The sequence below is a fragment of the Neoarius graeffei genome, chromosome 19 (genome assembly GCF_027579695.1).
Source record: "Neoarius graeffei isolate fNeoGra1 chromosome 19, fNeoGra1.pri, whole genome shotgun sequence".
Taxonomy (NCBI): domain Eukaryota; kingdom Metazoa; phylum Chordata; class Actinopteri; order Siluriformes; family Ariidae; genus Neoarius; species Neoarius graeffei.
This window is the reverse complement of record NC_083587.1, coordinates 42119629-42138995: the sequence shown is the minus strand read 5'-3', so window position 1 is coordinate 42138995 and position 19367 is coordinate 42119629. Positions and strand designations below refer to the sequence as shown.

Below are 19367 nucleotides of genomic sequence, written 5' to 3'. Positions count from 1 at the left end.
TAACTGTAATAAAACATCATGCAAAATATTTGATCACCGTTGTAACTCCATTTTCCGCAAACCCGAAACCAATACGATCGTGTGTTTTGATCTAAACGTAAAGCCGCAGGATCAAAAGTAGTAACTTAAAATCACTACGCCGTATAAAAATTTAGTTATAAATCTGCGATTTTGTTTTTTAAAACGAAAGCTGAAAGTTAGGTATAGAATATGTTTCTTACAGAATATGTTACGATGGTAGCTGGTCTTGTATGAGTTTCTGAGCTATAAAATGAGTTGTGGTCTATTTTTTACCGTAGCATGTTATTTGTGTGCGGGGAAGGACACACATTAACAATTTGCATGTGTAGAATGGAATTTTCCACTCCAACAGTTAGAAGTTGATCGTGCTTCCATTTGCGGTCTTTCTGTTACGCGGGTGATCTGTTCGGACGTTATCACTGAAAAGGTGAGTTTTGACAGTTTTATTTTGTTTTAGTCTTGCAGTATAAGGCAATAAAATGTTTCTTTTTCATCTTACTTTCATATTTCGTAGTGTTTGCGTATTTTTGGCCAATATTTTGCAACCAGGATCAATTTAAATTGAATTTTTGATAGAATCTATGGCCAGTCATTTTGCCCCGCCCCCACCTCGCGCTCCGTCCAGTGCGGTAGTGATGTCCCGATGCTTGCGCGCCGCAGCAGAGACCCGTGCGACCTTCAGCCGGTACAGTTGCTGTTCTTTTACCAGCACCGTTATTCTCATCTTTCCGGTGTGTTCTTGATTTTTCCATTGTGTCTCATTGTCCTATTTCACCATATCAAATACCCAAAATGTATCATATTATTCATATTTAAGTGAATAATCAATTCAGTCATCATAACTTGGCATTTTTAACCCAAACAATCAAAAAAAGAGAATTTATTCAATATTTTCACTCATCTGTGAAGGAGGGGCTTTAATTCTTCATGATGGAGTTATTTTATATGAAAATCAATTTTACAAAAGCATTTGAATTGTAATAAAAAAAATTTTCCACAGTGGAGGCCAGATAAAGCAAGATGCTATCTGTATTCTTATTAAACATGACAAAAGAAACATTGAGTGTTCGGGAAATGCAAAAAAAAAAAAGTAAAATTAGAAAATTTATTTTTTGACCATAATGTCCCAAATGAGAGACCAGTTTCTGAGACGGACCCATATGTGTATCCTTACACTATATTGCCAAAAGTTTGTGCACACCTGACCATCACACCCATACGTGGCTTTTCCCCAAACTGTTACTGCAACGTTGAAATCACACAGCTGTATAGACTGTCTTTGTTTGCTGTAGCGTTACAAGTATCCACTCAGTGGAACAAAGGGTCCCAAACATGTTCCAGCATGACTATGCCCCTGTGCACAAAGAAAAGTCCATGAAGATATGATTTGCTAAGGTTGGAGTGCAAAAACTTGAGTGAGCTGCACAGAGCCCTGACCTCAAATGCACTAAAGACTTTTGGGATGAACTGGAATGTAGACTGCACTTCAGGACTCTTTGGCCAGCATCAAGACAAGACCTCGCTAAAGCTTTTGTGGTTAAACGGGAAAATCCACACAGCCATGTGCAAAAATCTAACGGAAAGCCTTCCCAGAAGAGTGGAGGTGGTTGTTGTTATTATTATTATTAATAACAGAAAAATCCATCCATTATCCATAACCGCTTATCCTGTGCTGGAGCCTATCCCAGCTGACTACGGGCGAAAGGCGGGGTACACCCTGGACAAGTCGCCAGGTCATCACAGGGCTGACACATAGACAACCATTCACACTCACACCTACGGTCAATTTAGAGTCACCAGTTAACCTAACCTGCATGTCTTTGGACTGTGGGGGAAACCGGAGCACCCGGAGGAAACCCACGCGGACACGGGGAGAACATGCAAACTCCACACAGAAAGGCCCTCGCCGGCCCCGGGGCTCGAACCCAGAACCTTCTTGCTGTGAGGTGACAGTGCTAACCACTACACCACCTTGCGGCCCTAACAGAAAAATATAGTCTGGAATGTTTACAAAGCACATTTGGTCAGGTGTTCACATACTTTTGGCCATATATTGTATGTACAAACAGAACTTGATGGATATCAGTCAGTGCAAATATGCATTTTGTATATAGAGGATATTACATGGTTGCGCAAAGATATGAAGTTTATCTTTGAGTGGTGAATAGATTTCATGAGTAAGTGAAGTGAAGGAGTAATGTAGTTTTCAACTTCATATCTTTGCAGCACCATGTAATGTTCTTTTATATCATATAGACACATCCACAAAAAATACGCAAGTTCATCAAAAGAATTTAAATTTTGAACCGGTTTGCCATTTTGACAACGCACATCGAGTCAGCGGGAAAACACTGGGAGTGACATCATCGGAGTGAATTGTGAGAAAATATGTCACTCAGAGCCGCGATGTATTCATCTAATCTCATTATCTCTAGCTGCTTTATCCTGTTCTACAGGGTCGCAGGCAAGCTGGAGCCTATATTCCGTATAAAAAAATGCAAGTTTTTCAGCACGAGAAAATAGACTTCATATCTTCAAGCCAACGTGAGATTTTCTTTTTATTATACGGACACATTCACAAACAAAACCTAGCCAGATTTGTCAAAACAACTCATCGATACCCTCACAGGTGAAGATATTGAGAAATGTAGTTCATATGAAAAATATGAGTGAAGTATTTCCCAGTGAAACACTCGTTTGTTTGTATATAGTATTATTTACATTCACCACTCGAAGATGAACTTCATATCTTTGCATCACCATGTAATATCCTCTCTCTCTCTCACTCTCTCTCTCGCTCTCATGTAAGAGAAAGGACATTACATGGTGGCGCAAAGATTTGAACTTTATATATAAAATGATTACATGCAAAACTACATATACACACAGTTGATAAATGAGGCTTCAGGTTTGGTTGTAGATATTGTATCGGGTAGCAGCAGATACATAGACAATGACATAGACATTCGGCTCCCTGAGACAGCACTGGTCTCGGTTCAGGCCGTTGCTGAGGCAACATTTCCCCCTGAAGGTCACTGCCGGGAGACACTCTCGCATTCCTCGCATTCCTTCTCTAACTTTCCGCGGTCGCCATTTTTACCCCCAGTGTGATAAGCAGGTGCGTGACCAGCGCCTTCATGGCTGCAGGAGCGGACGGCTGCTTGCTTGCGCTGGATTACCTCCTCCCCTCCCCCCCCCACCCCTGATCCCCCCCCTCAAGTCCCGTGTTTAAAGTATACCTGTGTTGTTGTGTGCTTATGTGCAAAGGTTTTTTAAATGTTCCCACACTGTACTCCTGACAGGAGCATAGTGGGGGGTGTTCTTTTTTTCCTTATCTCTCCTCATGTTGTGTTTCCTTTTTATCTTTATTCCTGTCTTCCTGTCCTGTCTACCCTATGTCAATTGTATGTTGTATATGTACAGTACGGACAGGTTGACGGCTAATTTCGCTGGTACATGTGACTAGTGACAATAAAGGGCATCATCATCACATTGATGTGATACTGGTATTATGACATTGAAAAAGAGAGGTCAGTGCAATCTTAATTAAACTGGCTCATTGTCTTGTGCAAATTAGCTTTGGCACTCCTCCTACACCAGTGCTCATGCTGTGCCTTTATGCCCTGTATTGTTATTTTGGATGCTATTGTCCATTGTTTTTAGCAAAGCGAAACCTTTTCATAGCGACTTTCCCATTGTTTGTAGGAAAGCTGTCAAAGTCCTTCCTGCGCCACGTGGCGCATCGGGCGGTGCCGATCTCCGTTTCCGTAGCCCTTGGCCTCTCACATACCATAGCTAGGGTTACAGTGGGGGGCTAGTCCTCTGGTAACCATGAGAGTTTAACTCCCCACTTGCATCTGTATTGCAGCGTGCCTTGGCACATGGTAGTAGGTACCATTTTTATGATGGTCTTTGGTATGACCTGACCGTGAATAGAACTCCCGATCTCCCGATCGAGAGGCGGACACACTAACTAGCTAGTATAGGCCACTTGCCGGTTTTGTAGGAAAGCTGTGTCCATGTATTAACACCTGCTTTCTGTCACAGAGCAACACTGATTCTGCTCTGTGTTATTTGATTCAAATTGGAGCAATTGTGGCCTAGATTTAAAGTGCTGATGACACGTTTTTGACATCTTTGGCGATGTTTTATAACATAAAAAGTAATTCCCGATGATCCATATATTAATTCGCGAAGGCGCCTATTTTACAAGTTATGATAAAAAACGCGGCTATTTGGGCAAATTTGACGGGGCTGCAGCACCCAGGAGACGAATGAGGAGGAGGAGCTATATGACGTCAGCAAAAGAACCTTCCTCCTAACTTACCAGTTTGCTGTTGATGCGACAGGTGTTCAGTTTATCATTATTAGTATTTTTATTATACATTATTATAGATTTTATATATATATATATATATATATATATATATATATATATATATGTTATTATGCCTTCGCGTTGTGTTGCCGGCTTTTGCTCCAAAACCCACAAGGATGGGGTAAGTTTATTCAAGTTTCCCAGAGATCCCGAGCTGCATGCGAAGTGTGTGAAGCAAGTCAGGCGCACTCGTGACAAGTGGGAGCCCTCACCAACATCCGTCCTGTGGTCTGAACACTTCGATTTGGATTGTTTTGACACCCTTCCCAGCTTAAAATAATCTATTGGGTGTTCAGTTCAGCACAAACGTGTGTTACTACCATCAGCAGTGCCTACACAGTGTTGCCAGATTGGGAGGTTTCCCGCCCAGTTGGGCGGTTTCAAGTGCATTTTGGTAGGTTTTGAACATATTTTGGGCTGGAAAACGTCAGCAGTATCATACTGCTGACGTTTTCCAGCCCAAAATATGTTCAAAACCCACCAAAATGCACTTGAAACCGCCCAACTGGGCGGGAAACCTCCCAATCTCGCAACACTGCCAGTATTCTGGAGGGGGTCTACTAGTAACTATGCCGGATCCAAAGACAGTCCTCCTGTCAGAACGTGTTGTGAAACGACATAAGATAAAGGTACGTAGAGCTATAGATTCTACATGATAATCATAAATGTAATCATAAAGTCGGCGTGATATCAGTCATGTATTTGCTTGTGAAAGCTTGCGGCTTTCATGTAACTGCCGCCTAGCAACGAGAGGCAAAGGGTAAAGAGGGTAGGCTATCATAGATTCTATTCGGAAGAGATCAATACAATTCTAGACTCCCAGAAGAGGAAGAGCTAGCACTAGAGAGTTCACCGGCATTTTCATGCGCCATTTCCATTGAGTAGAACCAGAGTAGAACAGCCAGTGAACCGCAGCATGTTCTTCCGCTGACGTCACAGCATGGCCGTGAGCCACGGACCCAGTTTTCTTGTGCTGTGCAATTAAAAGTTGGATATTCGTGTAACAACAGCTTCTTTTCACGTAATTATAACAGAAATCTAACATGTTTGCCATGTTGTATACTTTATTTAAGAAATTGCATAGAGTCATGTTCGTGTCATCAGATCTTTAACTGAACTATGAGGCTGGGTTCGATCAGTAATAATAAAAGTGTTATGGAAATAGCCAAAACCCAGCTCCTTTAAGATGCAGTATATTACTGTTTGGTGGAATATGCACTCACCAGCCACTTCATTAGGAACATCTGTACATCTGCTCGTTGTTGCAATTATCCAGTCAGCCAGTCATGTGGCAGCATAAAATTGGAGCAGTGCCTCATGTCACCTGGTCTTTTCCCAATTTTCAGCTGTCCAGTTTGGGTGAGCCTGCAGTCTCAGATTCCTGTTTTTGGTCGACAGGACTGGAATTTGATGTGATCTTCTGCCCATCATTGTAGCCCATCTCCCTTAAGGTTCATCATGGTGTTTTCTCAGCTGCTTTCCTGTTCATCACAGTTGCAAAGTGTGGTTATTTGAGTTAGCGTAGCCTTCCTGTCAGCTCAAACCAGTCTCTCCATTCTCCTCTGACCACTCGCATTAACAAGGCATTTCTGCCTTCAGAACTGCCACTCACTGGATGTTTTTTTGTTTTTTTGTACAATTCTGTATGAACTCTGGAAACTGTCCTGTGCGAAAATACCAGGAGGTCGGCAGTTTTTGAAACCAGCCTGTGTGGCAACAGTGACCATGGTCACTCAAATCACATTTATTTCCAGTGGCGGCTCCTGAATTTTTTTTCGAGGGGGGACAATTTTCCCCCGTTATGTCTACACGGACCATAAATGTCCACAGGACTGAAGTAAATTGAGCTAGGTAGCAAGTCAATAGCCAACCAAACCCAGAAAAACACCACGGTGACTGGGGCCCTCAGTTTCGTCTTTGTCTCGTAGAGCTAACTCGAACACTCCACAAAATTTCACGCGTTGGATGAGCCGGTTTAATATGTGCCTGTTCTTGCTCACCTCATCGTTGTGGTGGCAAACTGCTAGCCTGTAGCCCTCATCCGGTTGTGTAGCGATGTTCACTCTCCCAAAAGCCGAAAATTTCAGGCAGCTGCCCATGTGAATCTTTGATGACTCGGTTTTTTTTATTTTCTCCGACAAATGATGCATGTCCGAAACTCCAGTGACCGTCCAAGCAGTGTTGTCCGTGGAGCCACCTCCAGGGTGGAAAAGTAAGCAGGGGTAGCAGAAAACCGCTGAGGCGTCCTCGCAGCCAGCTCGGCAGGATTTGTGCTGGTACCATGTTGAAGTAAAACCTCGAGTATATGATTCCCCCCCCTTGTCGAAATTTGTTTTATGTTTAGATTTGGTCGAGGGGGGTCCAGCTTGTTTTGTTGCCAATTTAGCTCGATTTGATCGCTGACTAAATGGAACTTCTTTTAAGGACCGCACTGAATTGCTTTCCGCATCCATCTCACCTCAGAAACTGAGCGGATCGAACGCAACTTTGCCGCGCTTCGCAGTGACGTAAGCACGTTAGGGCAAGCCCCCCCGGAACCCATAGAGATTGCATTGAAGTGTCAGTCAGGAGAAAAAAAAATATTAACATGGGACTCTATCAGTGAACTCTTGGGCGATTTTCAGCGTGACTGAAATCGCCCCAAAAGGGGCGGTACTCTAGAAGCAAGACCACCCTGATTGGACAATGATACCCAGAGACAGATTAAAACGGCCTCGAGCAGCGCTGGTGAAAGTTTGTTTTAAAAAAAGAAAAAAAACTTTTTTTTTTTCGTTTTGGCAGTGCGTCGCCCAATCGCCCTTATGCACCAGCCGCCCTTGTTTATTTCCCATGTTTGATGAACACTAACTGAAGCACTTGACCTGTCTGCGTGATTTTTATCCATTGTGCTGCTGCCACATGATTGACTGATTGGATAATTAGATGAAATGTGCAGATGTATAGGTGTAGCTAATTAAGTGCCTACCGAGTGTATATTACAAATCTTTGCAGGTCTGCTTCTGCAAGACCACAGCATGGCATCATGATTTAGTGTAGTATTTCCACTAGCTCACCTGTATGAACTCATGAAGAGCTTGGTGATAAGATGATAATTGATAATCTCCAAGGAAATGATTATATCTGCAGTGATGTCGAGCACGGGAGCCATATCCTCCTGACTCCCAGCAGTTCAAATTTGTTCTCTCTGGAGGACATTTGTAAACCTGAATATCTCCCACCCCTTACATAGTACTGAGCTAACTCCTACTGTGCCTTAAAGAGGACATTTAGAACTTTTAAATGATACCTCATTTGTAGGGGTGAGGTTTTGGGAACTTCCTTTTCCTCTGCAAAGAAAATGGCTTCCCTCACCACAAAGGCATTTTATGGTCAAAGGAAAAGTGCGTGCATAATACTTTAAACTTAACAAATGTTGTCTTCAAATATTGGTGTTATGTTTTACATGAACCTCTTAAGAACACATTAAATCAATTTATGAGTTAATGTAACATGTTTTACCACAATATTTTCCCCCTTTAAGAAATGTCCTCCGTAGTGGACATTTGTAGTTGCTTTTTCTATTTTGTTTTGTATTTTTTTGCAAATCAGAAGGCAGGGAGTCACTATCAGAGGCAGAGAAGATTTTACTGCAAATTGCTGAGGGAAACTCAGATATTGAGTTGTCTGATGAGGAAGAGCAAGGTGGGGTGTTTGAAGGTGAAGCAGAGGATTCAGACAGCTCTGAGGATGAAGGTGAAGCAGGGCAAGTACAGGCAGAGGAGCAAGAAGATGCCGGATGCTCCTCATCTTCGTCCAGCCGTCGTCCACTATGGAGCAAGACTACAATGTACACATTGACTTTATATTTTCATACAAATACATTAGGGCGGCATGGTGGTGTAGTGGTTAGCGCTGTCGCCTCACAGCAAGAAGGTCCTGGGTTTGAGCCCCAGGGCCGGCGAGGGCCTTTCTGTGTGGAGTTTGCATGTTCTCCCCGTGTCCGCGTGGGTTTCCTCCGGGTGCTCCGGTTTCCCCCACAGTCCAAAGACATGCAGGTTAGGTTAACTGGTGACTCTAAATTGACCGTAGGTGTGAATGAGAGTGTGAATGGTTGTCTGTGTCTATGTGTCAGCCCTGTGATGACCGGGCGACTTGTCCAGGGTGTACCCCGCCTTTCGCCCGTAGTCAGCTGGGATAGGCTCCAGCTTGCCTGTGACCCTGTAGAACAGGATAAAGCGGCTTGAGATAATGAGATGAGATGAGACAAATACATTACAATTTACAGAAAACATTTTTCATTTGGGCGGCACGGTGGTGTAGTGGTTAGCGCTGTCGCCTCACAGCAAGAAGGTCCGGGTTCAAGCCCCGTGGCCGGCGAGGGCCTTTCTGTGTGGAGTTTGCATGTTCTCCCCGTGTCCACGTGGGTTTCCTCCGGGTGCTCCGGTTTCCCCCACAATCCAAAGACATGCAGGTTAGGTTAACTGGTGACTCTAAATTGACCGTAGGTGTGAGTGTGAATGGTTCCATTTACGGGTCGCTGCCCAGTTCGCCAGTATGTACCAAGCAAACCATACCCAACTGGATTGAAGGTTTGTCTTGGAAACACCAAATGGTCTGATCCTAGACTTTGTGGTCTACCAAGGCAAAACCACCTTTAGAGTCACAGAAGGACAGGGCATTGGAGAACAAGCTGTCCTTCACTTGGCAGAATCTGTTCCCCAAGGAATGCACCTCTTCTTTGACAGATTCTTTACAAGCGTGAACCTCCTGGAAATCCTGAATGCAAAAGGGTTGACCGGTACTGGAACTCTCATGAACAACAGAGTTCCAAATGATTGCAACATCATAGCGGACAGGCCCTTCACAAAGAAAGGAAGAGGGGCATCGGAGATGGTGGTCAGACGAAGTCCTCCTGAAGTCGCCATCTTAAAGTGGATGGATAACAAGCCAGTGGCCATGGCATCAACTGCCTATGGCATCGAGCCGGAGGACACACGCAGGAGATGGTCTAAGAAAGGCAAAAGGTTTGTCCAGGTGTCAAGGCCACAGGCATTTGTTGAATACAACACTAATATGGGTGGCGTGGACTTGGCTGACAGAATGCTAAGCTTCTACAGGATGGCCACTCGCAGTCGGAAATGGACAGTGCGTGCAATTTTCCACTTTTTTGATCTGGCAGTCACCAATGCATGGCTTCAGTACAAAACTGATTGCCAGATTCTGGGAAAGAAAGCACTGAAGTTTCTTGAATTCAAAATGTTCCTTGGTGAGCAGTTGATTACTCGGGCCCAAGCAGGAGTTGCAAGTGACAGTGAGGATGACTACACTCCCCCACGTCAAAAGTGGAAACCACAGCCAAATGCAGCTCTGAGATACTATGGGGCCATCCATCTCCCGGAGATGGTAGATGAAACACATGCATCAAGGTGTCGCAGATCTGGTTGCAAAAGTAAAACCTATGTGATGTGCACCAAGTGCAAGGTATTCCTTTGTGTCTCAAAGAAGGGGAATTGCTTTTTGAAATATCATACCCCATGAATCAATCAGAAATACATCAAAGATCACAATATAAACAAAAAAACCTGATGTTCGATGTCTCACTCATGTATAGAAGTGTGACTCATTTGTAAGTGGAATTGTTTGTATTTTCATTTAAAGATTGTGATTATCATACTATTTCACATGTATGACGTTCCGATGTCCACTGTAGAGAACATGTTATATCTTAAAAATAAAAACTTTTTTTTCATAAAAACTCTTGTCAATGTCCTCATTCCCTTTCAAACAATTGGGGAAGTTAAAAAAAAAAGAGATTTAAAAACTTTTTTCCCCCTGGTAGTCAGGAGGATATAATTCATGGTTTGTAATCTTCAAATTTCTGTCTCTTTTCTTTTCAGGAGCTGATTTTCTCAGTAGAGGGCTTTAAACCCTTTGGCTGGTACCTTACCCTGGTCCAGTTTGGGTTCTATTCCATGTTTGGCCTCATAGAGCTGCAGCTTACCCAGGACAAGAGGAGGAGGTAGGAAATGCAACCTGAGTGAAAGAAAGTACTCCTCACATGCAAATATGATAATGCAAATGAACATACAAACATTCTATAGATACTGTTGATTCAAGGGAGAAACAAGCATTTTAAAATGAGGTGTGCCTCGACTGCTGTGAGCCTCTCTGATAAACTTATAGTTCACCGTCGGGGTGGGAGGTTGGACTTGGCTGCAGAATTGCGCATGTATGTGTCATACATCTGTTCAGAGACATTAGATATTATACAGACATGAAGGAAGCAGGACTGCAGCCAATCAGAAAAGACAGAGAGACAACATCCTGTTTTTATGGCTCTGGTCTGTTAGACTTGTTGATATTTTAAGGGCACACTGCAAAATTACATGCAGTAATGGTCTATAGATATTGATTGTTCCAGACAGTTCAGCCTGCTTTACTTATGTAGACTTAATGGCTCCCACGTCTTAAGACACATGAGGCAGCCAAGGTTGTCCAGCTGTTTCTGTCTGTGGCTAGCCGCAATGCATCTCTCCATCCCTTGCCGACTGACCGGAGGACCCTTTCGACCGTCTGATGCCAGTTTATCTTTGGACATCCCCTCTGCCAGTGCCCATGGAGGTTCCACTGGAGAACTTGGCTGGCAAGTCTTTCTGGTGGAAGTCTGATGACATGTCCCAGCCAGCTTAGCTGATGTTTGCATATGATTGTTGACACTGGCTGTTAACTTGTTCGGGATCTTACTTCCTTGTTTGACATAAAGTCACGCCATCTAATACCCAGGATTTTTCAGATGCATTTGGTGTAGAAAGCATCAAGTTTCCTTTCTTCGCTGGTCTTCAAGTGCCAGGTCTTGCAGCCGTACAAGAGGATGGACAGTGCATTGCCGTTGAAGAATCGCATCTTTGTTTTCATTGAGCTCTTCTTATGTCGCTATATTTTTCCCAGTTAGTTAAATGCAGCTGAGGCTTCGCCCACTCTACAGTCTAGTTCTTTGGCCATGGTCCCCGTTGCTGTTTGTCGAGCTTCCAAGGTAAGTGAAATTGTCCACCATTTCCACCTCGTTCTGGTCAATATATGCACTTGTTGGTGTTGTTCCAGTCAGCATGTTCTTGTTTTTTTTGGCACTGATCTTAAGGCCAGTGCTAGCTGCTGATGTACTGGTCTCATCCACAAGAGTCTGTAGGTTACATGTGGTCTCTGCTAGTGCAGCAATGTCATCTGCAAAGTCCAGGTCAGATAGTTTTTGTCCTTCAAGCCACTGAATCCCCTGGTCCTTCATTGCTTGCTTGAGCACCCAGTCAATGGCCAGAGCAAAGAGGATCGGCGACAGCACACATCCCTGGCGGACCCCAGTTACCACCTCGAACCAACTACTGTACCCATCTTCAGTCCAATGCAGCATGTAGAATTAGCGTAGATTTGTTCAATGGCTGAGATGACTTTGTGTGGTATGCCGTACAGCCTGCTTTGGCATATCATTAATATTAAATCTATGGAAAGCTCCCTCATGTTAAATATAGTCAGGTTACATAGTGATTAGCTGGAATCATAGCCAGTAGGGCTGCAAGATAATAAAAATAGTTGAGAACGTACTTAATTATCGATTAGTTGAACTGTGTTATGAAACGCACTATGGTGTGCTCTATGTCACTTCGTAAAAACATATTTGATTGAAAAGGGTGTGGGAGGAATTTTTTTTTTTTAACAAAAGAGTACACTACCCTGCTGGACTCATGACAAAAGTTGTTTTAGTGTGAGTAATGTTAATAGTGGAAGTGCCACGTCCCTGCTTGAACCATCCACATTAACCATGTTGATGTTTCCGACCTTATCTGGTTTTCTGGCTGTATAGTGCATTTATGGGCATGTATCTAACCAGTGAATGATTAGTCTATGAAACGAACATGTTCTCACTTCAAAGCACAGCTCATGTAACGCAGTGTTGGGCAGCGGACATTGAAGTTATTTGAATTGTTTAGCTTGTAAGAAGTTAAATTATTTTTCCGTCCCACTAGGCTTAATTGTATATTCTAAGAGTCAGCAAAGTACTGTATATTTCAATGTCTCGTTCATCCTGTTCTTGGTTTACATTGAAATCAATCCTAAAAATATTCTCCTCACTCTACACACAGCAGGCAAAATTAATTGAGCATTGGTGAGTTTCAGTGAGCTAAACGGGCAACAAATGTTTATTTTTGCCGTTATTCTGAATTTATCTGCTCAGTATTTTAACAAATGAGGGCTTGAAATACAGATAAGACAGACAGTGGCAAAAAGTGGGGGTAAGTAGGGGGTGATGAGCAGTTAAAAATGTACACAATATCATCACCTTGTGTTTGTGTCCCATTTGGTTGACGTGATTCTATATTAATATAGTACATACAGTAATGCTGTCTCAGATTTTCTAATAAATGTCAGTAATGTATTGTAATTAGTGAACTGTCATTTAATTAATTCTAGTTAAGAAAGAGTTCTGTAGCCCTGTTGATTAAAATGCTGCAGTTTTAAAATATTTTGTATTTAAAGGAACAGTCCACCGTACTTCCATAATGAAATATGCTCTTATCTGAATTGAGACGAGCTGCTCCGTACCTCTCCGAGCTTTGCGCGACCTCCCAGTCAGTCAGACGCAGTCAGACGCGCTGTCACTCCTGTTAGCAATGTAGCTAGGCTCAGTATGGCCAATGGTATTTTTTGGGGCTGTAGTTAGATGCGACCAAACTCTTCCACGTTTTTCCTGTTTACATAGGTTTATATGACCAGTGATATGAAACAAGTTCAGTTACACAAATTGAAACGTAGTGATTTTCTATGCTATGGAAAGTCCGCACTATAATGACAGGTGTACTAACACCTTCTGCGTGCTTCGGCAGCGCATTGATATCTGAGCTCCGTATCAATGCGCTGCCGAAGCGCGCAGAAGGTGTTAGTATGCCTGTCATTATAGTGCCGACTTTCCATAGCATAGAAAATCGCTACGTTTCAATTTGTGTAACTGAACTTGTTTCATATCACTGGTCATATAAACCTATGTAAACAGGAAAAACGTGGAAGAGTTTGGTCGCATCTAACTACAGCCCCAAAAAATACCATTGGCCATACTGAGCCTAGCTACATTGCTAACAGGAGTGACAGCGCGTCTGACTGCGTCTGACTGACTGGGAGGTCGCGCAAAGCTCGGAGAGGTACGGAGCAGCTCGTCTCAATTCAGATAAGAGCATATTTCATTATGGAAGTACGGTGGACTGTTCCTTTAAGGGCCCGTTTACACGAGGACGCTGTCAGGTAAAAACGACTAAATATTTTATCGGAAGTGCCTTTCGTCTACACGGGGACGGCGTTTCCGAGGCTGAAAAACAGAAAAAATTGAAAACGCCTTCCAGAGTGGATAAGTTAAAAACAGCCCCCGTTGCATATCCGTCTAAACTACCCAATACGCGAAACTCTGCTCGGATCTGCTCACGTCGGGTACGCGTTTACGTCATACACATGTCATATACTGTACATGCCAGCCCGGGAAGTAAGAAAGTAAGTAAAAAAGTAAGAGCATGTCTGATTACATCGATCCAACGGACCTTCAAGCTGCTCTGGCAGCTTTAATAAACGTCCAGGAGTCCTTCGAACATCTATACCGAATCTGCACATACGGTATACTGTTAATGAACAGAGGCGGGTATAGTATGCTCTTACTTTTTTACTTACTTTCTTACTTACCATAGCCAGAGTAGTCAAAGTTTTCGCGGCGCAGATGTGCAGATCAGACAAGACAGAAGACGTTGCGCATGCGTGCAGACATAGCGGAGGTCTTTCACAGCACCACCTAGCCGCCTGGCATGCACATCCAATTGACTTCCACACATTTATGCGTCACCGTATAGACGCAGATTTCCTCCTTGAAAACGGTCGTGTAGACGCGGAAAAAAGTGAGGACGAAAACGGACTTTTGCGTTTTTGTTTCAGACCGTCCCCGTGTAAAGTGGACCTAATACATTTAAACAATTACAGCTACTCGATTATATGGGGGGAGCAGGGGTCTGTAATCTGGTCAGAAGCTAGTAAATAATCGATGTTACCTGATTTTATTTTATATTTATAACCCAGTTGAGAAGTTTTAGCCAGTGAACTCATGATGGCTGAGTAACTGTGTTTTGTATCTCAGAAAAATACACAGGTGAGATAACAAAATACACAGAGAAAACAGATTGGAAAATTAGACTAGCTGTGTCTGATAGCCCTGGAGATGTGCAGTGCCTTGGGGTTAGTTCCTGCATTCAGCTTGTGGTCCAGTGTCAGTATATCAGATTAGAGAGAACTGAGCAATTTTACAAATAGTGCATTGGGAAAATGCCTTTATGTACTTTGATATTTAAAAAAAAAATGGGGCTAAGGTAGCTGCCATACGGAACCATTTTGTTTTCCTCTGAACCACTTTTTTTCAGGATCCCAGGGAAGACATACATGATCATAGCATTTCTAACAGTCGGGACCATGGGCCTCTCCAACACATCACTGGGATACTTGAACTACCCGACACAAGTCATCTTCAAATGCTGCAAACTCATTCCAGTTATGATTGGAGGAGTTTTCATACAAGGTAAATGACAAAATTGGTCTATGAATGAAAAATGTCAGCTGCCGCTCACGGTGTTCTTTGTTCAGCTTCTTTCAAAATATTAGTTGTGGAATTCATCTCATTATCTCTAGCCGCTTTATCCTGTTCTACAGGGTCGCAGGCAAGCTGGAGCCTATCCCAGCTGACTATGGGCGAAAGGCGGGGTACACCCTGGACAAGTCGCCAGGCCATCACAGGGCTGACACATAGACACAGACAACCATTCACACTCACATTCACAGTCAATTTAGAGTCACCAGTTAACCTAACCTGCATGTCTTTGGACTGTGGGGGAAACTGGAGCACCCGGAGGAAACCCATGCGGACACGGGGAGAACATGCAAACTCCGCACAGAAAGGCCCTCGCCGGCCACGGGGCTCGAACCCGGACCTTCTTACTGTGAGGCGACAGCGCTAACCACTACACCACCGTGCCGCCCTAGTTGTGGAATTGTGATGAGAAAAAGGTTCTTGTTATACAATCGATCATTCCAAGGAATTAAATCATGTGACATCTGAACAAAAGGATATTATTGTTTGAACAAATGCATCTTAGCTTTTAGTTATCTTACACAGTAAATGTTTTATATTGTTGTACTACACTGTTATACTGTAACTCCAGTATTAGATTTTGCCTATATGACAAAATCTTGTGTACTAGTGTGCATTATGTGGTTATTTTCACTACGGGAAAGTTGGCTACCTGAATTATGCTCTGATTCCATAATCAGTAACCTCTCCCCACACGCGCGCACACTAATACTAATAATAATAGAGTATTAATAATGAGTTATTCTCACTCTTTCTCTTGGAGCAGCAACAACTATTTGTCTTTTCAGGCTTTGTCGTCCCCCCCCCCCCCCCCCGTTTTTACATTACAAGTACAGGGATCCACAGAGGAACGAAAGAAGAAAATGAATGAGAGAGAGCCAGAAATACAGCCTTTTTCATCTCGCATCATTTTATGGTTTTCTTTTCCGCCAAATCCCGGCATTTGGAGCGTGGTGCCCCCCTCCCCAGGGTTTGATGTGCTGGTTCTGCATGGAATGCTAGATGCTGGTCCATCAAAGCTAAGCAGACTAAAAGCATTACACACTACCCTGTTGTGTCACCTTGTCTTCCCACGGCAAAGAAGAGGTCGAGAAGGCGCAACTCGCTCTCTCTCCTCATCGCTCATTCTTCCATTCCTGGATGAGGAGTTTGTGAAGGAAAGGAAGAAAGCCATTTTTCCTCTCACTCCTTTTTTTTTCCCCCTCGCAATCTCGTTCTGTTGTTGCATTGATGAAGGAGTCCTTTTTCCATTGCTGAACTTGTTCAAAGATGCAACCTGCAGCTAGTGTCATGGTAGCTGCTCTCAGCTTCTGATCTGAAGGACTTATTCTGCTCTCTCAACACTTTCTATCCAACTACAGCACGAAAGATTTACAAGAGCATCAATTGTGTCTTATTTAGGGGCTTCAGCAGTGACATTGATGTCCATGGCAGATAGGAGCTTTTGTGGATCAAATGGAGTTGATGAATGGATGCCAAACCATTACCCAGCAAGAAGTGATGATCATTAATTACTTTCTATTCCTGTTTAGGTCTCAAAGCACTAAGCAGGCTGGTTCTGGGTTTAGAATTTGTGGCCTGTTTGAATATTATTTATGGTTTGTGTTGCAGGCAAACGGTACAATTTTGCAGATGTGATGGCTGCTCTGTGCATGAGTCTCGGCCTCGTTTGGTTTACGCTGGCTGACAGCAAGGTTGCCCCGAACTTCAATGTGACAGGTAGTGTGTTGATCATCCATGTTCAGCACACTGGAATAATGGATTGTGCAAGATAGTGACCTGTGAACTACAGTCATATGTACAACTTGAGCCTCCCAGTTAATCCTGTTTTAATTATGATCCTGATTTTTTTTTTATTAAAACTCATCTTTGTGAAGGATTGCAGGTGTATAATGTACTAATTCAGGGGTTTTCAAAGTGTGGGAGAGTCAGCCCCCCTCGGAGAGCAAATAAACAACAGCGCCCCCCCTTACAATTTTTGTTGTTGCTCTACTTAATGTTCCATTCGTATTTTTAAAAAATGGTTGTTGTACACATTTTAATTTTTTTCTTTTTCACATTTTAAACATTTGTGCTTTTTAAAACATCTTGTTTTACACATTTTAAACATCTCATAGCATCGTTAGCTAGCACCTCTTGGCAGACAACACACTGTGGCAGTGGAGCATCTTCAGATCCAGTCCATGAAAATCCAAACTTTAAATAATCGTGGTCATACTTCCTTCTTTTTCCAGTCCCCCCAGGATTTCGTGGGCCTTTTTTGTGATTGTTGCGGGCTAAAATGTCTGATGTTGTGGGGGGGTCCAAAAAATTGCGATGAAAGTTGCGGTGTTTTTTAGGTTTTTGTTGCGATTACATTACGGGAGGAAGTGAAAGTTGCGAGAAATTGTTGCGATTTTCTCTTTTTGTGATTAAAATTGAGTGATATGTTAAATATTAAGTTATTACTGAAAAACTATTGATTAAAAAAATACACTGAGTGCAGAATTATTAGGCAAGTGAGTATTTTGACCACAACATCCTTTTAATGCATGTTGTCCCACTCCAAGCTGTTTAGGCTTGAAAGCCTACTACCAATTAAGTATATCAGGTGCTGTGCATCTGTGTAATGAGAGGGGGTGTGGTCTAATGACATCAACACCCTATATCAGGTGTGCATAATTATTAGGCAACCTCTTTTCCTCTGGCAAAATGGGTCAGAAGAGAGATCTGACAGACTTTGAAAAGTATAAAATTGTGAGATGTCTTGCAGACGGATGCAGCACTCTTGAAATTGCGAAGATGTTGAAACGTGATCACCGAACAATCAAGCGTTTCATTGCAAATAGTCAACAGGGTCGAAAGAAGCGTGTGGGGAAAAAAAAGGCGCAAAATAACTGCACATGATCTGCGGAAAATCAAGCGTGAAGCTAACAAGCAGCCATTAGCATCCAGTTCTGCCATATTCCAGAGTTGCAACATTCCTGGAGTGTCAAAGAGTACAAGGTGTGCAATACTGAGGGACATGGCCAAGGTAAGGAAGGCTGAAAAACGACCACCACTGAGTAAGGCACACAAGATAAAACGTCAAGACTGGGCCAAGAAATATCTTAAGACTGATTTTTCTAAGGTGCTGTGGTCTGATGAGATGAGAGTGACTCTTGATGGACCAGATGGATGGGCCTGTGGCTGGATCAGTAATGGGCACAGAGCTCCACTCCGACTCGGACGCCAGCAAGGTGGAGGTGGAGTACTGCTATGGGCTGGGGTCATCAAAGACGAGCTTGTTGGACCTTTTTGAGTTGAGGATGGACTCAAACTCAACTCCCAGACCTACTGCCAGTTCCTGGAAGAAACCTTCAAGCAGTGGTATAGGAAAAAGTCAGCATCTTTCAAGAAGAACATGATTTTCATGCAGGATAACGCTCCATCTCATGCGTCCAAATACTCCACTGCGTGGCTAGCCAGTAAAGGTCTGAAAGGTGAAAAAAATAATGACATGGCCCCCTTGTTCACCTGACCTAAACCCCATAGAGAACCTGTGGTCCATTATAAAACATGAGGTCTACAAAGAGGGAAAACAGTACACCTCTCTGAACAGCGTCTGGGAGGCCGTGGTTGCTGCTGCACACAATGTTGGCCGTGAACAGATAAAGAAATTGACAGAATCTATGGATGGAAGGCTTTTGAGTGTCCTCATGAAGAAGGGTGGCTATATTGGTCACTGATTTGTTTTTGTTTTGTGTTTGAATGTCAGATATGTTTATTTGCAAATCTGGAGTTGTCATATCAGTGTACCTGGTGAAAATAAATAAGTGAAATGGCTACACATTTGGTTTTTATTAAGTTGCCTAATAATTCTGCACAGTGAAAGTTACCTGAACACATACATATTCTCCTAAAATGGCCAAAACTAAAAACACCCCACTCTAACTTCCATACATATTCAGCTTTGATATTTATGAGTCTTTTTGTTTGATTGAGAACATAGTTGTTGTTCAATAATAAAACTAATCCTCAAAAATACAACTTACCTAATAATTCTGCACTCCGTGTAAAGACACTGATAAATGGTCCTATAAACAACTTTACCACTATAAAAGATTACCAGGACTACAAAAATGCAGAAAAATAGGCTTTACTTATCCAAATGCACCTGTTGGTTCAAAAGTTAAAGTGCAGAGAACCTCACAGCACAACATGAAGTTACCTTAAAATATAATATAAATGCCTCAGCTTTCATGCAAGAAAACAAAACTATTAATACTAGTACTGTGTGCAGGCAGTCTCTCCTGAAGACTAAATTAAACAATAATTATAAACTAATAAAATAAATGGCTCAGG

The 19367-nt window shown here is 42.8% G+C and overlaps 1 protein-coding gene across 1 annotated transcript in view; it reads left to right on the top strand.

Annotated features, from left to right (window-relative positions):
- The window catches only part of slc35b3 (solute carrier family 35 member B3), a 38075-nt gene that overhangs the window by 4258 nt on the left and 14450 nt on the right, over positions 1-19367 (top strand). The window contains exons 3-5 of the mRNA XM_060900087.1: positions 10276-10397; positions 14821-14975; positions 16656-16763. Of these exons, the coding sequence (XP_060756070.1) occupies positions 10276-10397; positions 14821-14975; positions 16656-16763 (385 nt within the window). The remainder of the gene's footprint in view (positions 1-10275; positions 10398-14820; positions 14976-16655; positions 16764-19367) is intronic.